Here is a 21,048-nt window from a genome sequence, read left to right on the forward strand (position 1 = left end):
GCCAATATTATATCCCAAAAACCTCAAAAGCTGTCATTTTAGTCAGTCATTAGGGAAAAACAAAAAAACAAAACACAATTACAACACTTTTCTTTACGCCATAACTTTTATTAAACAGTAGAAAACATGAGATGCCAGCTATATAAACGATAACGGTGCATTTTACATGTAGAAATTCTATTTTCCAAGCATATTAAACAACTGGTTACAAAAGCATTCACAAGATAGTTAAGGCACAGGTCAGACCAAGTCATATGGGGTATTCAATTGTGCGTCAGTGTAAAGAGGAGCAGTTCTGTTTCTGAAGCAAACAGTAGTATGTGAACCAATCTGTAGGCAATGATGCAAAACCTTCACATTTTGTTTTAACTTCAACTGGAGGGATAATTGCGCCACAATGAATCGAGAATATTCTCAATTCCTGTGAATTCCTTTCAAAACACACTGGAGGAACCACTGTAAATATGCAGCGGTTAAGAGGTTTTCCATTGTCTGTTAAGATTTACATCTTGAATAAAAAAGGCACAAAATAAGAGCAACTGTGTAGTTCACATGGACATCGCACCAGCTGAATTACATCCTTTCATAATACATTTTAACCGTTTTAACACCCGCTCATTGAATCTGACCATTTAACGTTAATGTCAGTAGAAAGGGATTGTGATGAATGCAACAGTTAATAACCATGTGAAAAACTTTGGTTTATAACAAGTACAGCAACAACCTACCACAAAGTATCATTTTTAAATATACTGTAAACACGCAATATTGTAGAAAAAAAGGTAAGAAAGAGCAAATGCATGATAATAGTAGTTCAGTAATGCAATGTAAAAAAGCAGAAATTGCCAACTTTAAATGGCTCAATGATTTGTAAACCGGACTAGGTTGAAAGGTCTGAGTTTGTCTTGTGTGCTCACAAATATAAAATAAATATTTATACATAAAAAAGATGCCCACCACCATTATCCACTGCTTACAACAGCAGGGCTAACAAATCACTCTTATTTAATATTTTTTTGGTTGTATTATTTCCACTATCGGTGTCAGTGACAAGATGTATTATGTCCTTTGCCAAGAGCAGCTTTTTATTATCACTTCAGCTCCTGCATTCTTTGGGCATTTCTTTCCAAACAAAAAATCACATCAGATCAGAGTTTGTTTTAAACACAAAGTCATACACATGCTTTTATGTGCACATTTATTGACAAACCTTGATGATAAACCAGAGATACAAAAGAGAATCTTTCCTTTCCTTAGACGTTGCACCGGGTCAGGACACAGTCAGGAGTCTCCTATTCACTCTTCAGACGTTGTCCGTTCCTCTGCTCCCGCAGCTTCCTTCTCTGCAGGTATCCGGTACGCTGCTGACGGTTCATTTGGGCTCCAAAGAAGATGACAAGGTTGATTGGCACAAGCTTGGTGGTCAGCCAACCCTGCAAGAAAAGAAACGACACAACAAAAGGAGGTGCGTGGGTTTACAATCAAAATTTAAAAAAAAAAAAAAAAAAGATTTAATCTTAAAATGAATTTGCAAAAGAAAAAAAGACATTTTGAAAAAAGGTTTTATGCAATTTATTCTAATTGCTTAGCAAATAAAAAAAATTATGGAAAGACATAATGCAAATCATACGACATCCAATGGTGCCATTTCTATTATTTTACAGCATTTAACAGTTTCTACAAATTGGTTGATTAAGACAAGCAGCCTGGAGGTTTTTGTTGAAACTGGATATTCATTTCATTAAAAGTCTCCTGAACTCCTGAACCGGAAAGTTCAGTTTTAAATCTGACATTCCATAACTAAGTTAAACTTTACCCTAATGTATTTCTGGATAGGTTCAGTATTTTGAGGTTTGCAGTTCTTACCATGACAGCATGGGGGAAATAGCCATTGGTCTGGCCCTGCAGACCCACAGTGGCGAGTTCAGCTGCAACGTAGCGATCTGGGGTGGGCTTGTCCAGGGTGGGCTTCCTGATACGAGTCATTTTAGTGGCCACAAAGAAGGGCAGCACGCTCTGCAGGAAGACAAGGGAAAATATGAGATGAGCTCAAAAAACAAATCAAGCCCTTAAATAAAAATAAAAAACTTCCTGGCCCAACCACAAATTAAAATAAGACAAATTCCTTGGCCTTCCTTAGGTTAGCATTGTTTAACTCCCACAGTTGAACTCCAGATTTGCAGCAAACACAAAGATGTATCATGTGTCCTACCCATGGCACTGCAAGATGCACGCAATACATAAAATCTTTGCCGTAAACTGGCCTGATGACTGGGGTTATCAGGTGAAAATACACTCAGGGTTTGCTGAGGTGAAACTGCTGTACGCACTTCAACCACCAGGTGGCACACGAGTGAATGCTACAGAGGTTGCTACAAACAAACAAACAAACAAACAAACAAACAAACAGTCTCATGTGGAACAACATATTTTCAAAAATGCCTCCGCTGTAAAAATGCACCATTCATTCATTGCCCTTTAGGCAGAATTGGCTGAGAGCAACAAGATGGATTTTTTAACTTCTTTGAATAATCTATAGCAAAGGTTTCCATAAAACAGTAGTATGGTTTGTGCTACCATCTGTCAAAGTTAGGGGAAACTGTTGTTGAACAGATCCCACTTCCTAGAATCTGTCTTGCTCAAAAAAAAAACAACTTAATCTTAGGTGTCCCAACAGTTGAGTGAACATTCTTGGGCAAAAAAAAAAAAAAAAAAAAATCATATGCAGGGTGGGGGAAGAGGAGCAGACAAGCCCCAAACTCACCTGAATGATGATGCCATGACGCCTGTATTCCTCCTGAAGGCCACGAGAGAAGAAATCCACAAAGGCCTGCACAAAGAAGGATGAAAGATGGTACATTTTAATACATAGGTGAGCAAAATGTTGGGCTGTTATCAGAACCTCCAAATAGGGCAATATAAGGAAGGACTGGCTTGATGAAACAAGCAAGATACTGACCAATATGATGACACATTTCAGTTTCCAAAAAGAAGTTATGTTTGTTTATTAAGTAGAGATGTCACACATACCTTTGAGGCAGAATAGACTGTAAGCAGAGGGAGGGGATACATGCCACTGGCAGAAGAGATGTTCAGGATAACACCTTTGGACCTGAGAAAAACACAAATCACAAAAGGTGATTTAAGAACTTTGCTCTGTTGTGATGGCAAGTCAGTCACAGAGTTTTGGATGACTGAAGTAAATTCCAGGACTCAAAACTCATGTTTTGATGATGTGGCATTGGTCAAAATTACACAGAGGCTTCATTGTTCACTTGGAATTTTGTCAAATCAAGAAAGCCTGCTGAAAATCCTCAATTTAAAATGCTGCTGCGATAACAATCTACATAACAGGGCTTTCCTCAAGATGTGAAGCACTGATCCCAGATCAGTGCAATACATTTTCAAAAGTCACACTTACAAATACACACAAAGTGATGCTCAACACACACACACACTAACACAGTGTGGTAGGGGCTGTGTGTGTTGCCATGGCAGCCTGTTGCTGCAGTGATGTAGTGGAGCTATGCTCTAGCCTCACATGGCACCAAATGTGCCTGCGCTGCTATTGGCCAGCAGGAGTCACATGGGAACAGAGCAGCCAATCGGGTGGGAAGAGCACTTTGTGTGAATTGAAAGCTTGTCAGCATTGCGAACAAAGGAGGAGAGAAAAAGAAATGCAGTGATGGAAGTGCTTGGTGAAGATTTCTTAGCCCGCTTCTTAATAAAAGAGTCACCTTTATGAAGTGTAATCTACCAAATACTGTTCTTAGACAACAAGGTTGTTTCATTTTGAGATTCCTTGTGCAGCTCTGTGCCACAATCCCTCATTTACGACACTGATATTTGACTGCAGTCATGTCGCAAAACATGGAAGCCTATCATTTAACTCACCTCTCAGCCATTCTAGGCAGCACCAGACGGGTCATCTAAAGAAACAACACCACAAGCTCAGTTATCATCAGTGGTCATCACAAACAATGATAAAACTCATGAAGGAGAACAAGGGGACTGGAAAGAGTTTTATTTAATAAAAAAAAATAAAGGCTAAAAGTAAGAGGGGGAGAGAGAGACAGGCAGAGACCAACAGAGAGAGAGTTGCGTGGGTGGCAAGTACAGACAGCGTTGGTGTAGTCCACCGTTGCTTTGGGAACAACTGAGACACTGCAGGTACCATGGTAGAAACAGCAGAAAAGGAGGAGAAGAACAAAAGGGGGAAAAGTGATAAGAAAAGTGATACCAATGAATGGGTTTCAAACTTTAAACAAACACTTGGGCCGTGATATAAAAAGATGTAGCTTGCAATCACTGGGCTGAAGGTATTTGGAATATTTCGTCCCTGAAGAGCTAAAGTGTGAAGACGTTCAAGAGAAACTTACCTGGCACACTGAGGTCATGTTGACGTTGATCATGTTTGTGATGAACTGAAACACAGAAAACACAGGTCAGCTAAACAAACACTCACATATAAGTTAATGTATTTATCACAACATATATAAAAGAAAGCAGATGATTGGTGTATTAGATAAAACTATGGGGCATGGGAATTAATTTGCTCCCCCCCCCCCCGACAGGCTTAGAGGAGTCAGCTCAGTTATTTTGAGACTGTACACTATCAGAGAATTTCCATTTGCAAAATAATAAGAAAACTCACGTTGTCCAGATCAGGAATATGGAGGTAGTACTCAGGGTAGGCGTAGGACACACCAACATTGTTGACTGTTGAAAACAAGGAAGAAAAAAACAATTACTCTCCTGTTTTCACAAAATAAGCTGGTGCTGGAGAAATCAAACAAGCTAAAATTTCTACCATAAGGTGGCAGCAAAAGTAAACAAGATAGAAACAGGCATTTACACCACACCTTACCAGAACAATTGGCATAATAAAAAGGACAAATAGTTCCTTAAATGTTACAACCAAAATGTACAATGTGAACATGAGTCTAAAATTACACAAACTTGTAGTGCAACTTTAAACATATACCATGAGTCCTGATATCCGTGTCAAAATAATGTTCCCTGAAAAGTCTTGAAAGCTTGAACTGTAGACACTTTTAAAAAAGAATGCATGCATCAAAAAAATAATTCTTCATGCACAAGAGTATTCATCCTTTGTGTCTCCTTCGGTATAATCTCGCCATCTCAAAACAGTCAATGTGCACATCATACTTTTTCTGTCAGGCAAAGTTGACAAAAAAGTCAAGTATCTAAATTAAGGGAATTTAACATGAATCAAATTACTCCACTGTTCAGAGTCAGGGAATCACACCACCTTATATTTCCACAATAAGTGTTGAATGATTTGACCGATGCATGTAGTGAAATCCAGAAGGGAGGTTTGCCAACAGTGAAATAAAGGCCAAACTGTCTTTGTACGTGACAACACCCTTCAACCCCATGAATTATGTCCAATTTTTAATAGTACCGACTCTATAAGCGTCTCACCTCCTGCTGCAAACATATGCATCTCATGCTGCTTTAATACACAAGTGTATTCCAAGTGGTTAAGTGATTTATAGTTTGCCTTGTACCGTTTGGCTTTCTTATGTCTGCAATACAACAGGTTCTTACAGTACGTTAACTGCACTGAAGACAAAACCAAAATCTTTTTCAAATATGTATGTTGACATGCAACTGGTGCCTGCAAGTCATCACTGGACAGAGAAGAAGGATGAATGAACACACTGTCTTGAAAACAAATCAGTTCTTACCAAGAACACCTATCTCAAGACCAGCCAGCCCCGCCTCAATCTTTTGGTAGATGTCCATCTTGCCAAAGTCAACTGCAATGGTCTTGGTCTCCACTTTAAACTGGTCCTCTGTGAAGGGAGAAACAAGGGTCCTTTAACTTTAAGGTTACAATGATATCTATGCATGGTAATGGACAAAAAGTGTTTATAGGAATGAGACAAGACCAAAGTTTAGAAGGATACCAGTTTAAGGTAATGAATTTGCATTCACACCAAACTCACATCACGCATTCATGGGTCACCAATAAGCCAGCATTACATGGCACAACAACAGAGCAATCCCCTGTTTCCTGAAAACAGTCACTGTCAGACTTGAACTGAAGAGGGCACTGCATACCAACAAACCAGCCGAGTGATCTCCCCCCCCCCCTTCATTCCTTCGTCATGTTTGACGCGCCTGCTGAAATTAGAATTTATTGTCTTTGGACAAGCTGATAGGTGGCGGAGGGAGTTGTAAAAGCAAAATTCCTGGGATGTGCCTCAGCAAAGACCAGTAGTGTGTCAGGGTATATTCAGCGTTAAGACAACATAAAGAGGGGGAACCTAAAAGGGATGCAAGTAACAAACAAAAAGGGGTGCTAGGGGTTGGGAGCCTCCGTGAAATCTATATCCAGATTATTTTTAGTCATCAACCACTTTGTGTCCATGTCAAAGAAAATGATATAAGCTGCAATGAACATGGTGGCAAAGCAGAAATATAAAGGCTGAGTAATGGAGGAGTAATTTGGGGTTGCCAGGTAGGTGCGATCAAAAGTCAAGAGCCGTTTGCATAAGAGAGAGGAGAAACATTAATGACAGTAAAATTATAGGTGGGACAGGGTGGGTTGCCCAGTTACATGCCAAGGAGGTGTTTTCTCAGACTATTCGTGAGGGAGGAGTGCCAGAGTTTGGCACGCCGCATCCCGCTCGTGACTACCCATCAGCCCCCTCTGTGGACTTGAAGCATGACCGGGGAAATTGCGCTGTGGGAGACGTCAGAGATAGATGGAAAGAGAGCGAGACAGGGAGAGGGCACTATTTGAACAGGGGAGGCCACTCACCATTCAGTCTCTGTTAAAATCTGGAGACGGGCCAGAAAGGAGGAGGGGAAAAGTTTTTCCTTTGAAATGGAAGCTCATTTTCCGTTTGTGTAGACTTGAATGAGGAACGCCTGGTTGCTTTCTAACAAATATCTCAGATAAACATGTTACTCAATACATTTCTTCGAATCAAGCCAGATATTTCATCTGCTTTTCTTCATATCGACAGTGAGGAAGTAAAACACAGCCTGCTATGTTGGCTGCATGTTTCCAAATAAATCTGAAAAGTGAAACTTCTCACAAAATGAAATTCTGTAAAACAAACATTCTGTTTATGAAAAAAGAACACTTTGAAGAGAGATCATCCAAAATAAACTTATGCCAACTTGTTTTTTGTCCTCAAAACAGATGCAGTGATTATTTTCTCTCCTTTTTTTGAGGCTATTCTAAATCCTTATGGTCGAGGGTATGCCCTCTGATTTGGCACTGGCAGGTCTGGATGTCACCGTCTGCCTATACACACACACATCCTCATCAGCCAACTCACTGTGCTTTCAACCCCAAACAGATTTCCATGATGTCGTGCAGACACAAACACACCTTTACACACTTACCAAGTGACTTGGCCACGTCATCCAGCTTGTCCTGGGAGCGACTGATCAACATCATGGCAAATCCTCGACGTGCCAGCTGGAAAGGAAATACCAATTTGGAATAATTTGAATATAGTGACATTAAAATACAGTGCTGGCAACTACAGATGGAAGCAAGAGGAGACAGACATGTTTTAACTTTAGTGCCCAGAAATCAGAAATTTTTCTGTCTCATCATTTTCATATAATATTCTAACTCTGTAAAGTGTTGGAACTAAGTTTGTATTTCTCAACTTTCGATGAGTATGCTTCAACTCTGGATCAGACGATGGGAGAGCAATGCTAACAGATAATCCAAATGTGTGCAGTGGCCATAGATTGATCATTTATCTCTGGCTGCATGTGTAAACTTAATTGTTGTGCTCACTTTGTTGGAAGCATGCTTGTTGGATGCACTTTAGGACACAGAGGTGGATTTATCAGGTTCTGTGTGACAGCAGAATTCAAGACGTGCATTTCTGCATAAAAACACTAACATGCCGAAAAAACCATGCAGCATAAACCATGCAGCATAAATGGTGGACTACTGTTGCGTGACAAGCAGCTAGCCCCACCAATAGCAACAGTATGAGTCAAAGGCCCTACATGACATCATACAGTTAGCACACCCACACTATTATGGGCCAAATACGTGGCAGGGTAGCCCCTATTCAATGTGTGCTTGTTACCTCTGTATGAGCTCTTGTTGACGAGCCTGTATTGAAGTGTGTGTGTGTGCGCATATGTGTGTGAGGACCTTCTTCCACGTTAATAGGCCTGTAAGAGCTCCCCCTTACCGTGGCCTATGAGTGAACATGGTGTGTGTGTGTGTGTGTGTGTGTGTGTGTGTGTGTGTGTGTGTGTGTGTGTGTGTGTGTGTGTGTGTGTGAAAGAAATATGGGCAGAGGAACCTTACCTCCTCTGCATAGGATTTCCCGATTCCATCCGTGGCTCCCGTCACAACTGGAGAGAGACAGAAAAGACAAAGAGGTTAGCATTAGTTCTCTTTACAACACTCACTGTAGCAGGGCAGCAGTCTGTTCAACTAATGTTCTTAAAAGTCCAATCACAGTTTGTTATCTTTGCATTTTGTGACAGCCACACATAACACTAATAGGATCCTCTTTGTTCACAGGCTTACGACACACCTTCATATCAGGTTTGATCACTTCCAGTTGTCACCATAATAGCTGCTCAGTGACCCAACATGGAGATAAGCCCGGGGCTCTTTATGGGTGACAGACGGGACAGTCATATGAAAGCTTTAACATGGAGAAAATCCATTGGGGGCCACACCCCACAATACTATTCACCTTCTATTTAGAAAAGCCTCTCTATAAGCTCTACAATGAAAGCCTTTTCATCAGTCAAGTTCTCTTTTGGATGAGATGCTTACATGACATCCATTCTCAAAGTACACACAAAAAGGTAGTGTGCAGTTTGATATTGGCACCAATATGCAAACAATACAACCCAAGATAATATAGATATGAGTCAAATAAGATTAAGCTACAAAGACAACAGAGGGGAAGGAGATTGTATAGAGGTGGAGATAAGATGGTATAGATTAAAGCAGAACAAAGTTAGTAGACAGGAAAGGACTCACAAAGCCCTACCTCACTGGGAGCAGCTCCTGCTATGCAAAATAGGATTTTTAAGGTCATGTTTATCTGACTGGCAAGGGTAAATAAAGTGTCCTGCACTTTAGACAAAGAGGAAGGAGAATGGTGAAAAACCAGACAGGATCAGAACGGTTTGGCAAAATCAGAGGAAAGATTTCATAGAAGAACAAAAGATGGTAAAGAAGCCGAATCGTGGGGAGACTAAGACCGAGAGAGGGAGCTGATGATCTTGTGTTTAGAGTTCTCCTCACCTTGTCAAGCAAGCAGGGCTATTTTTAAACATTCACTGCCTATCAACCCCAGCTTCTTCATGACTGACAAAGGGAGGGGGTGGGGTTGTTGGGGGAGAAGATGCAAGACCAAAAAAATGGGTGGTGGTGAGGAGGTATTGGGGTTACTCAAATACACACAGTTGTGCATTATAAATACATTATAAGCAAGGCTTGATAAAAGATTAATAGAGGTAAAGGAAATTCTCTGGCAAGGAGCTGGAGAGCAGGAAAAAGACAAGATGAGAGAGGGGATGCAGAGAGGGGGGAGTGATGACGAACATGGAACAGGAGAAAGGAGGAGGGGGAGTGAGGAGGGATCCTAGGAGTGGCTAAAAATAGAACTGGAAGCAAGCGAAGCAAGAGAACGAATGTGTGAAGGAGAAAAAGAAACAGAATAGAGATGGCGGTGGAGGAGAGAAGAACAAGTGAGTGAATATGGGAGAAGAGGAGTGAGAGAGAGTAGCACAAAGTCAACAGAGAGCAGAATCCCTGGCTATTTTTAAAACTCCCCGTGTTAAGAATGAAACGCTCCGTGGTAGAAAAGCCTCAATGGGCGCGGGCTGTACCAAATCAGGCTCTCGTTGCAGATACAGGTGGGGGCAAACAGAGGGAGGAAGAAGCTATACTCACTGCAAAGTAAAATGGCTGAGAAGACAACAACCACCGCGACATAAAAATCAGCCTTTTCCAATATAATCTAGTGATGTGAATTAGACTTTTGTTTTATGAGCTACAGGGTACATACTCTTACACAAATCTATAAAATGCATGCCAAAATAACAGGAAATTACTTATGCAATTTTTTTCTGATGAGTTGGAGTAAAACGAACAATAAAAAAGGAGAATGAAACTGTTTAGAACATAAAACCAACATGACAGTTACAAGGTTGCTCGAAGGTGACGGCAAGACATACTGAACAGTGCACCGACCACATTCCTGTCACACAACTAATAAACCCCACAGAAAGGCAGCTGGGATGTTGTTCGCTTGCATGACTGAGTTTTAGGTGCAGAGAATTGCGCCTGCATGCGAGAATGTCAAAATACACGCATCTCACCGTCATTTGAACTTTAACCGAGAGGAGAGCGTGCAAGAATGTGTTATGTGCCAAAACACACATAGTATGAACGTTTGTAAAGAACCTATGGTACTTAGTTGTGTGCCATGTGTCAGTTGTGTGTTATGTGTCAGGCTGTACTTATGTTCAGACTATGCATGCATTTTAAGAAAACAAAAAGTAGTGTCTGTATTATCTCCACTCTTCAGGCTCATTTCCTTCCCAAAAGCAGATGAATGCTACCTTTAAAAAAAGAAGGTGACTACCCCTTGATTGTTTCATCACTAAACAGGTAAAATCCTTCCCATTAGCCAGGTCTGCTGCATTTCAAGTGGAAAGGCTCCAATGACAAATCTCCACTACAGAAAACAGGAAAAATAATTGAATCACTGATTCAGCTCTTTTACTGTTGAACAAGCATAACACAACGTCCAAAAATATAATTTTTCAGTTCAGTCACAAACACATTACCCCAATGCTCCCAGCAGAACTTAATTCCCCTCACATGAGCAACGCATTACATCTGAGACACACAGATGTAATGTAACAAAAAGGGTATACGCAAGCAAGCACCAGACTGACGCTGAGAGAAGACGCACACACTGACAACGAAAGGGTAAAAGTGTGTTGATGGGGCAACTATGTACGAGAGTGATGTGTACAATGAAAAATAAATGGAGATTTGGGAGAGGCCAGGGAAGAGGAGTGTGTGAATCCATGAAAGTATTAATGTGGCAGAGAGGATGAGTGCACTGCAACGGCGGTCTGAACCCAGTTTCCCCCATTCCAACGCCTCTGAGAGAACTGGTCCACCATGTTGGCTCTGAAGTGTCCTGACGGTGGCGCAAATGCGCCGCCACTCTGCTTAGTGCTGCACATCACATCCAGTGGTATTGACATCCCCCAGCCTTTTCTGTCTCCCTCCCTCCCTAGCAGTGGAGCAGCCCCTGCCTGCTCACTATTCCGAGGGTCTAAAAAAAGCAGCAGGAGGAGTAAAAATAGCAGCGCGCCTGCACTGCCTCGTCTGGGAGCTGCCTGCCTGCCGCAGCACCTGAATACCAACAAGATCCCCCACCACCATCACCACGACGACCAGGCCGCTGCTGCATCCTCAGCCCTCCACCTATAGCCCAGATGCCAGCATGAGCACTGCAGGATGGGAAAAAAAACCCACATAAGATCTGATGAGCAGTGGAAAAAGAGAAAAGGGCGGTCACAAAGGCCACTGATACATGTGAAGATGTTTTTATTTAGATTAACGTGGACTGCATGAGAAGGGCATGTGTGTGAGGATGAGCAGTTCATATTAAAAAGACAATAGAAAACCTCATGTCTTTATGAATATGGAGATTCAGATTTCCATTAATTCACTGATTATTCCCTCTCAAGATGAAGGTGTGCTGATTACTAAAATAAGATAAGTGTTTGGTCGTAGAGAAAGCTGGCATGGTGTCGACTATCAGTTACCCACAGAAGTTCTTTTTGGAAGATTCAACATCCAATGCAAAAGGGAGAGTGAGACAGAGCTAAAATGAGCACAAATCCAAATCCCCAATTAAGATTCTCAGTGAGGAGAGACTGCGGTCCTTGTATGCCCTGCTCTTGTTACGTACCGTTATGTAATCTGTCGCACCCCAAACTCTCCTATCAACGAGCAGCACTTCATACCTCAGAGGGAGAAAGAAAGATGGAGGGATGCAGAACACACCAGGGGGGAGAGAGAAATAAGGAGAGGGAGGGTGAGCGACAGAAAAAGAGAACATGTACTTTAGAGCTTCCCAAGATAGAAGCAGCATCTATATTTGGGTACAGAGCAAAAAAGTAGTCTCCAGTCACAAGTCTTGTTTAAAAAAAAAAAAAAATCAAAAAAAAATCAAAAAAAAAAATCAATAGTTTCCTTCACTGTTACTACTTTTGAGACTAGGAGATTTTTGAGCAGCAAAAAAACTTTGCCGTTTGAATGTGTGCCATTAAGGACAGACTGTACTATGTGGAGGTGTTGAGTTCAAACAGAGCCTACAGCAGGTGATTTCACTTCCTCTGACTGAAGGAGTAAAAATCAGTGAAATCACCTGCTGGAATCTTTAATGGTAAGTATGAAAACCTGCACACTCAGCCCTCAATGGTGCAGGACTAAAAAAGGCCTGTTGTATCATTTACATTCCTGCATTTGTGACATATTAGTGAATAAAATTAATGCAGAGTTCCTTTACAAATGTAATGATTCTTAAAAAGTAACTTGTATTTTAAAAGACTTGAGTTTCAGGTGGATGACGCTGTGAAACATGTCTTAGCAACAAATACACCATGATTGTTATGCTGCTGATTACTAATCTAACAGATGCCATTTCAAAAAGGTTTCTGCCAATTAGTTTACAACCAAATGACATCGAAAACTATAACCAGACAGAGTCTGACCAAATCTCACATTTAAAAAAAAAAAAAAAAAAAAAAACCCACTTATTTTTACTCCTAAAAACTACTTCAATCCCTTGCACACTGTGTGTGACTCCTGTCTCTCAGGTGATTTATGTGATCCAAAGTTAGGTAATGACTTATATCAGAACATGACTTCATACATTCTTCTCAACTTTGTCCCACAAAAAGACTGACGGCGACACCTCCCAAGTACATTCAACAGATACTCACAACTGAACAAACTTGCCTTTCTGGCATGTTAGACTGCAACCAATGTGAGATGCCACTTTACAGAAGCCAATAAATCACTAATTCCAAGTATGCTGGTGGTCCAGTATTTTGCGTTTAGAAAACAAGACTGAGCATCTTCATTATTGAACTTAATGCCCTCATTAACTTGGTTGGGTATGTGTAAAATGTGGCTAAGTCATTAAACTCAGATTTATTTTGTTGTAAAGTACATGGCTTAAAAAGACCAAAAGTGTAAATAATAAAGTATTTTGTGAGCTGCTGGTGCTTCAACTAGAAATATGCTGAAAAGGGGCCTTTTCTAGGTTGATCCATTTAAGGAACTCAAGCCAATACCAGTTCACTTCACTCAATAGCTGAAAAAAATGTCGATTAGTTGATCGACAGAGATGATTATCTGCAATTATTTCAAGCAAAAATACCAAACATTTTCCTTCTTTCTAGCCTCTCAAATTGTGAGTATTTGCTGCTTTTCTTCGTCTTATATGATAGTTAACCTGATTTGTCTTCAGGTTTTAGACTGTTGGTTGGACACAAGCAATTTGAAGATGCCACTTTAGACTTTTCTACATGACATTTGATAGCTCTAATTATTGGCAGATTAATCGATGAAAATAACTTAGTTGCAGTTCTATACCAATTTAACTGATCATTTGTTTAAAGAAAGTTACAAGTTACTAGCTTCATGTAGTCATAACAGTGGTCAGAAAACCGACTAACTTGACATGGTGAAGAAACGTCTAGCGTTTGTGAAGCTACAGTATTACCATTTAATGTTTAGTTGTTTTGACACAAACTGAAACTGGAGAATAGAATGACATGCTCAGAGTAGATGGTACTGGTAGCCTAAAAGAGTGCAAGATATAGAGAAACTGATGTGCGCACATACACTCACTGGATGGAGAGATGGAGTGAGTGAGGGAGGAGGGAGGGACTGAGGGGAGCTTGAAATGAGGGAGATGCTGAGGATTTTTTTTCTCCTTTTTTTACCCAGCATCCCTGGTTCTGGCACGTGTCACAGAGCGTGTTTATCACATGAACCACTGTTCTCTCTCTGCCCACACACACTCTCTGATACAAAGCACTAGGGCGGGGGTGGCCAACCAGTTAGGTATAAAGAGCCACAAAAAAAAAAAAAAAAAAAAAAAAAAAACGCACCATAGCAAAAAGCCACACAACACATGCACGTCCACACTACAATAGCAACAGTGTCTTCCAGATCTGATGACAGTCATAATACATAGCAGTTTTCATAGCTTTTTTTCTCACTTAGACTGACTCAGTGGGAAACCTGACAGTCTTTGTTATCCACAATCCTTTTCAGGTCTTGCTAGATCTCGGTTGTGGCCACTCGAAGCAACTCTCTCACTCATTTGTCACTAAAGGGTCTTTCAAACAATCGGATTCAGCAGTGAAAGGGTTAACGAGGAAGGTGATCTGTGGCCGCTGTTTTTCCTCAGGTTGCAGAATCTGTCCTCAGAACTCTGCTGCATTATTTTCCATTTTAAAATAATTGGCAAATGTATTGGCAGATGCATTCAAATGTTTTTTTTTTTTTTCTTATCTGAAATACTGTATGTTTCAGAAAAGTTAAAAACAACAACAACCAACCAATGACACAGCCCCCAGCCACACAGTAAGAGCCTCACAGGAGCAGGCAAAGAGCCGCATACGGCTCAAGAGCCACAGGTTCGCCACCCCTGCACTAGGGGGAAGCACATTCACAAGCATGAAGAAGTGGAGACCCTGCCTCAGTTGAAACAGATAAATGTCATTCACACGTGCATTTTTCTTACCATGAATGAAACCTAATGGCTATTCATAAAATAAACACTGAAATGTATTCTCCCATAATAATTAAAACGCCACCCTGTGACTCTTGATTCACTGCAGTTTGTGTTGATAAACTCACACGCCCCCAATTGTTTCTTCCTGGAGTCAAATCAAACTCATAAATTCTTGCGCAAGTGCTGACCCAAGGCTTCGTAATTATTGTGCTGTTCTTATGAGTGGCTACGTTCTTCTTGTATAATAAGACCATTCAATAAACTATAACGTCAAAGGGAGGAGAGCGGCACTTCTAAGGCGCATGTCACATCACTACCCACCCTCGCAAAAAGCTCCCTTTGGTCCAATTTACTTCCCTGTAATGGAGTTTCTCACACACACTCAACAGAACAGACACTGGCTCTTATATAATATGAGATGCTGGAGGCTAAGAGTGTGGAAAACTGGGCACTACTACGCATAAGAGTGAAAAGCTGCTCCACTGGAAAAAAAAAAAAAAGCATAGATAAAAGATAAAGAAAATCTGCTAAAATACCATGAAATACGAGAGTCTTTAAAAATGTAAACTCAAAGACTAAATCTTTAAAATTGCAGGAATCTACCCTTCTTCTGATGCACCCATTGGTCATCCTCTATATCTGCTAAGAAATTAAACAGATACAAATGTGCCTGTTCTTGAGAACGGCCAGGCTTTCGCTCAACGTTTAGAAAAAAAAACTAATAACTGAGCTGCAGACAGTGATTGGGCTGGCAGGAGGTTAAGTATGTGTGTGCGGATGCACAGTGTAGTAGAGAGGCTGGGGAAGCCGCTTTCACCCATTCTGCAGTGCTGCCGTTCTGCCGCTAGGAGTCTCCTCCACTAAGGGGAAGACCAACAGAGGAACTCCAGAGAAATCCGTGCTCTCCTCTGCATGTGGAGCTGCAGAGCTTCAGCACACAAAGATGTGCAGTGATAACATGGAAAAAAAAAAAAAAATGTTGATCCAATTTTAGTGGTTACCAGGCTTTACCTCACCTGCACACACACAAACCTGTCTGACAAGGAAATACCAGTTGTCTTCTGTGTTGTAATAACAGCCATGTGGATTAGCAAATGTGGCACATTTTAAACATGTCAGTCTAAGAACCCTTTCTACAGGTGAATTAAATGTGATTTCTTGAAATAATTGTTCAATGGTTGCTTGACTAGCCAATATCCTCCCCTTACTTTATCACATAAAGTCAAAATACAAACCCACAGGCTTATTTAGTCCAAATAACACTTCACAATTCAGATATAGCATAAAGAAGCTTCAAATGTTTTCCTACACAAATGACTTTTTATGACTGATTATGTACTGCCAAGGGTAGTTACAAAAGGTTTGGTAGGTATTATGTGACGGAAAGAAAGAAAGATAGATAGATTCAGGGGAGATTTGAAAGAAAATAGGTAAATGTTTGAAAATCCTACAAACAGCAGTTTCTGTGGAGCAGCTTCAACACAGCATTACATTTTCACCGAGCCTATTCAATGAATAGTTTAACTTGTTGCAACAGGTGCCTCAGTTTCAGTGAAAAAGGTGGAGACACGAGTCGCACCACTTAACGTAAGAGTACGAAATAAAGTTACAGCACTGCCTGAGCTGGTCAGACCTGCACATCTGGTACAACCAGCTGAGGAGGACACCTCATTGCTAGCAAACATCTACCCTCCTCCACCTGTTCACTTTCTGCCATGGGTTCAACCGTTGGCTTGTCAGACTGTTGCCAGTAACTGGTTTCAGGGAGTGGCATGCAAGTTCAAATGTTAAGAAAAGGTATACAAGAATAAATGTGGCTGGTGTGGAAAAATTTGTTTCAATTAACCCATAGATTAGTAAAATAAGATTATTTTCTAAAACAAAAAAAAACCTGATGGTTTAGAACATTTCCTGCACTCTTAAAACTGAGTTCTATAGAATCACTGGGGTTTCATTTGACCCATAATACTTGACGCAATTAAAGCCTTGAGAAAAAAGGTTCTTTACTGCGCCAAAAACTGGCTCTGCTAGAGCACAAGCCTGAGAAATCATTTCTTAAGAGTGCAGGAAGGAAACATCTACTGCGAAGTTACAGCTATGTCTGACAAAATACTGGGGGTGCTGGAGGTGGCGTGAATGGGGTGGGGGGGCGGAGGGGGGGGGGGGGGGGGAATCAGTTTCTATACAGTATGACCAATGGATGACGAAGCGATGAACAAGCGCATGACTCATCGGTGTGCACCGGTATTCCTCCGCATATTCCAGCAGAACCACACAAAAAAAAAAAAAAAGGTACAACAGTCATTCCTAAAGGCACCCTACCTTTGAGTCATGCGTTCATTCCCTCTTATGGCGCAAAGGGCATCAATTAAACACTCCATTCATTAAAAAAAAAACGACGATTTAGAGGAAAATTGCAGATAACCATGGGTTATAACAAAAAAAGACACTATAAGCATTCAAATCATCCGGGTCGTCTGGTTTAGGGGTGTTGGAGAGAGATTATCAACCTATCCTGATGCAAAGGGAAGCGTTCGGCAAATTGCGCAGCAAGAGGCTCCAGACGCAGCGATCTTCTCCAAATAGGAGACTGGAGAAGTGGGTCAAGCCATGGCAGGGCGATTCCTATGAGACTAGTCTCTACCAAACCAAAATACTTAGATTTGACTGCCAACTCGCTCCTATTTGTCCAAGCACGTTGAAAAAGTACATTATAGAGTCAAATCCAATTAAAGACGTTTTAATCTTATCTAACAACGTGTAGGGCAAACAGAACGGGACAAGTAATGTGGCAAGGAATGATAGCGAAAGAAACCGACGACAAGCAAATGCATGACAAAACACCGCCTGAATATATTCATATACAGAGTGAGGTAAAATATTAACAGTAGTGTCAAAATGTTGGACAAACTACCCCAATGTGACATATTTTGAGGAGTCAAAAGCTATGAAAATTATCTAGATGTAGGTCACGTTTTTAATTGGGCATATAGGTTTGTCCTACATCATGCGGATGGGCTAATGTGGTTCAGTAGTGCGCTGGCTGAGAGCTCACCCACATAAAACAGATCTCTGAAAAGTGCGCATAGCCTGCGCAATTTGGCTACTGGCTCACCAATGTGGGGCACCCCCCTACTGCTCCAAATGTGGGTGAAAACGCTGACTGGAGCCCGTAGCAGCAGACGGTGCTGAGTTTGACGCGAGAGAAAAAACCAATTGAGCTAATAAGGACCATTATCTCGCCAGTCAATCAGCTGCTTACCTGCGCTTGTTACGCAACACCAACCTCCCCTTGAATTAAGCCACAGAAACGCTCCAGAACGCGCTCTTTTTTTTGCTAAAGTGAAGTTTGAGCTGAATAACCTATTGCTGGTGTTTGCACGTCGAGTCCAGCTGCCTACTTTAGAGCTGCCCTCTTCGTGACCGTGATGTAGGTGGCGTGAAAATTGATGTGACCCAACTCACCTGCCCATTTGCCCAGCTTCGGAGAGAGCAGCTGCCCGTTTCCCAAGACCCAGATCCTAAAGCCGGAGAGCAGCCTGTAGAGCAGCCACAGCGCCAGAGAGGCCACAGTGAACGCGCCGACCCAGAAGAGAGGCGTCTCGGCCCTGCGGAGCGTCTCCTCAGCGTTCATCCAGTTCATAGCAGCGGCTCTCGGTGACTCGGCGTGTGTGAGTGTGGAGACCTCAATTTTAGGCAATGTGCTCTAATTTCCAAGCCACAACGTGAGAGAGAGTCCCTTTATAAGGAGGTTGTAGCATCACACACACTCCCCCAACACTTGTCTAGCCTGATTTAAAGTGCACCGCGCACCTCCTACTCTGTCCCGCTCTCCTTTGCTCTTCACTCGCTGCAGTAGCTGTCTCTCGGCTGATCCACCCCGCCGGTTGGATCATTTGCATGTCAATCAACTCCAGAGCTTCCCCCATTCATTCGATTTTCTGTATGAAGCAGGGTGGGTCAAAGGGAGACCGGGATGGGAAGCGATTGGGCAAACATTACGGCAGCTCCCATCCGGGGTCTTTCATTGGCTCTCGCCAGAGCAGGTTTGTCGGTTTCAGTCAGGATTATGAAACCCTCCAAACCCACGCTTTCGGAAAAAAACTGCCCACACCACTTTATGAATGAAAGGATTCTCTCATTGGTAAAACATGTGCACGTCCTCCCGCCCCTTGGGGTGCTATAGGAGAGAGTTTATTGGCTAAAGTGGTGCCAGTGTGTGAGGTACGCCTGTTCCCACCTAGGTATGACTCACTCGTCTATTTTAGGTATTCTGTCTGCATCATACTGCTTATAACCACTAAAAAAGTGGAAACCAGTGCAGTGAGACATCTTGGCGCATAGATTCACCCGTGTTGCGCCAGGTAACTCTTCCCCACTCGCCTCTGCCGCAACATACGCGAGTACAGGCTACCCAAATGGAAAAAAAAAACTACAATCCCCAGTCCAACTTTCGCTTTTCAGACTATCGCGAGAGTACCCCTATCGTAATAAGTTCCTCATGCCAAACATTGAGGGGAAATGAGATGTGATGTGTGTGTTACATAAACATTGAGACAGGCATGTGAATTTCCATCGCTTTATTTCCATCGTCTTTTTAACATTTCCATGCACATGAATAAGTCAGACATGTTTACAGACGCTGGATGTTTCAGCACAACCAGCTGTCCCGATTTTCTCAGCAGTATGTGATTTCTGTTCCCCACTCCGACCCAGAAAGCCTATTTGCAACAGCATTTTTTTAGTCTCCAACTCACCCCCTCTGCCGCCATGCTCCATGTTTCTCTCACACCCAAACTAAACATGAGATTCTGACACACCGAGGCTCTGTGGCACAAAGCAAAGCCTGACATGTACTCAGCAGAGGAACAAGAGTATAAAAATGTTTCTACATGCTGACAGTCATCGTGCAGCTGCTCGCATTCTTTGACACAAGTGAAGGGATCGAAGTCAACGTGACACCGAGAGGAAGGAGCAGCACGTTGTGTAACAATTATCAAACGGGGTGAAATTAAATGCATTTCTGGCCAGGTACAGGGTAAAATATGTTTACAAAATGTCATCTTTCACAAAATAATCTTTACAAAAATACTTTTACAGCACCGATTTTATACTCTGACATCATTGCACAGTCAGTATTATAAACTGATCTTCAAGTTAATAAACATTTATGAAGTAACAGACTCTAACATGGACCTATGTTTTTCACACAAATATTTGCCAACAATTTCCATATTAAAAACAGCATTTAAGTGTAGTGTAACAGTCATCAAAACGACATCGGTTTTGTAAGAGAGTAGCCTCAAAGTGTGTTTAAACTGATAGCATTAAATATAATTAAATTTCACACATAAAGCGCACACACACACACACACACACACACACACACACACACACACACACACACACACACACACACACACACACACACACACACACACACACACACTGCTATTGGACGTTTTGAGAGTCCACTTTCACGTCTCGGTCGTGTCCTCGCAGCCCAACAGCTGAAAACAAGAAAGGAAATGTGGATTTAATTGTGCAAAATTCCCTGTGAAAATATCTCTGTGTGTCTCTCTATGTCTCTGTGCATTCCAACACGCAATGCACACAGAGAAAGTACACAGACATGTTATATGGAATATTAGAGTAGCTTCTACTGCTCTCTAATATGACGTTTCTTGTTTTTTTTTATACACAAAAAGTAAATTTACCCTTCCTAGTATCGATAGCCCTGAGCGCGCACACACACACACACACACACACACACACACACACACACACACACACACACACACACACACACACACACACACACACACACACTTTCTCTCACCCCATCAGAGTCAACACTAACACACACACCCCTAACAATTCCGACCGAAATTAAAGAAAGATTAAAAAAAAAGCGTCACACCAGCGTTTCGGACTAATGTTTCCTCTGTGCTGATAATTTCTCAAACGGACAAAATGATAATAAAAAAACATCCCGACTGCCATGACTGTTTTCAGACACTGCTGTTAATTACATTAATACACACTGAAGTTTTACTGCCAATATTATAGTTTACATACAAACTTTGCCAGAGTTTACAGGGCAGTCAATTAACGTGGTTTAATTATCTGCTTTTTGTGTTATGCTGTCCATCTCTGTGGTGCTGAAACACACATTTCAGCACCGTAGAAGTGGACAGCGAAACACACACCAACCCTCCTTTTACACTTATAAAGCTTCTCA

General features: G+C 41.6%; 1 protein-coding gene and 1 long non-coding RNA gene across 9 annotated transcripts in view; both read right to left on the reverse strand.

The window, feature by feature from the left end:
* Positions 1 to 87: 87 nt before the first annotated feature.
* hsd17b12a (hydroxysteroid (17-beta) dehydrogenase 12a) lies at positions 88 to 18,629 on the reverse strand. The gene is made up of 11 exons (XM_031295208.2): positions 18,273 to 18,629; positions 8,318 to 8,364; positions 7,384 to 7,459; positions 5,712 to 5,819; positions 4,655 to 4,719; positions 4,380 to 4,424; positions 3,895 to 3,929; positions 3,031 to 3,112; positions 2,765 to 2,830; positions 1,867 to 2,016; positions 88 to 1,433 (listed from the first exon to the last, which is right to left on the reverse strand). The coding sequence occupies exons 1-11, from the start codon at positions 18,448 to 18,450 to the stop codon at positions 1,293 to 1,295; spliced, it is 993 nt and encodes a 330-aa protein (XP_031151068.1). The 5' UTR covers positions 18,451 to 18,629; the 3' UTR covers positions 88 to 1,292.
* Positions 18,630 to 19,372: 743 nt separating this feature from the next.
* Positions 19,373 to 21,048, reverse strand: part of LOC116046804 — a 46,913-nt gene continuing 45,237 nt past the window's right edge. For all 8 annotated transcript variants that reach the window (XR_004897809.1, XR_004897810.1, XR_004897814.1 and 5 more), the window contains one exon: positions 19,373 to 20,317. This is a non-coding gene — a long non-coding RNA (uncharacterized LOC116046804). The remainder of the gene's footprint in view (positions 20,318 to 21,048) is intronic.

The sequence above is a fragment of the Sander lucioperca genome, chromosome 7 (assembly GCF_008315115.2).
Source record: "Sander lucioperca isolate FBNREF2018 chromosome 7, SLUC_FBN_1.2, whole genome shotgun sequence".
Taxonomy (NCBI): Eukaryota; Metazoa; Chordata; class Actinopteri; order Perciformes; family Percidae; genus Sander; species Sander lucioperca.

What these genes read in the sequence shown, in the direction of transcription:
- hsd17b12a (XM_031295208.2), bottom strand. Translation starts at nt 18,450, where the DNA reads ATGAACTGGATGAACGCTGAGGAGACGCTCCGCAGGGCCGAGACGCCT. An exon ending in TCTTGAGATAGGTGTTCTTG is followed by an intron (nt 4,720 to 5,711) that starts GTAAGAACTGAT and finishes TGTTTTCAACAG; the next exon opens with TCAACAATGTTGGTGTGTCC. An exon ending in ATATTCCTGATCTGGACAAC is followed by an intron (nt 4,425 to 4,654) that starts GTGAGTTTTCTT and finishes TCTGTGTTTCAG; the next exon opens with TTCATCACAAACATGATCAA.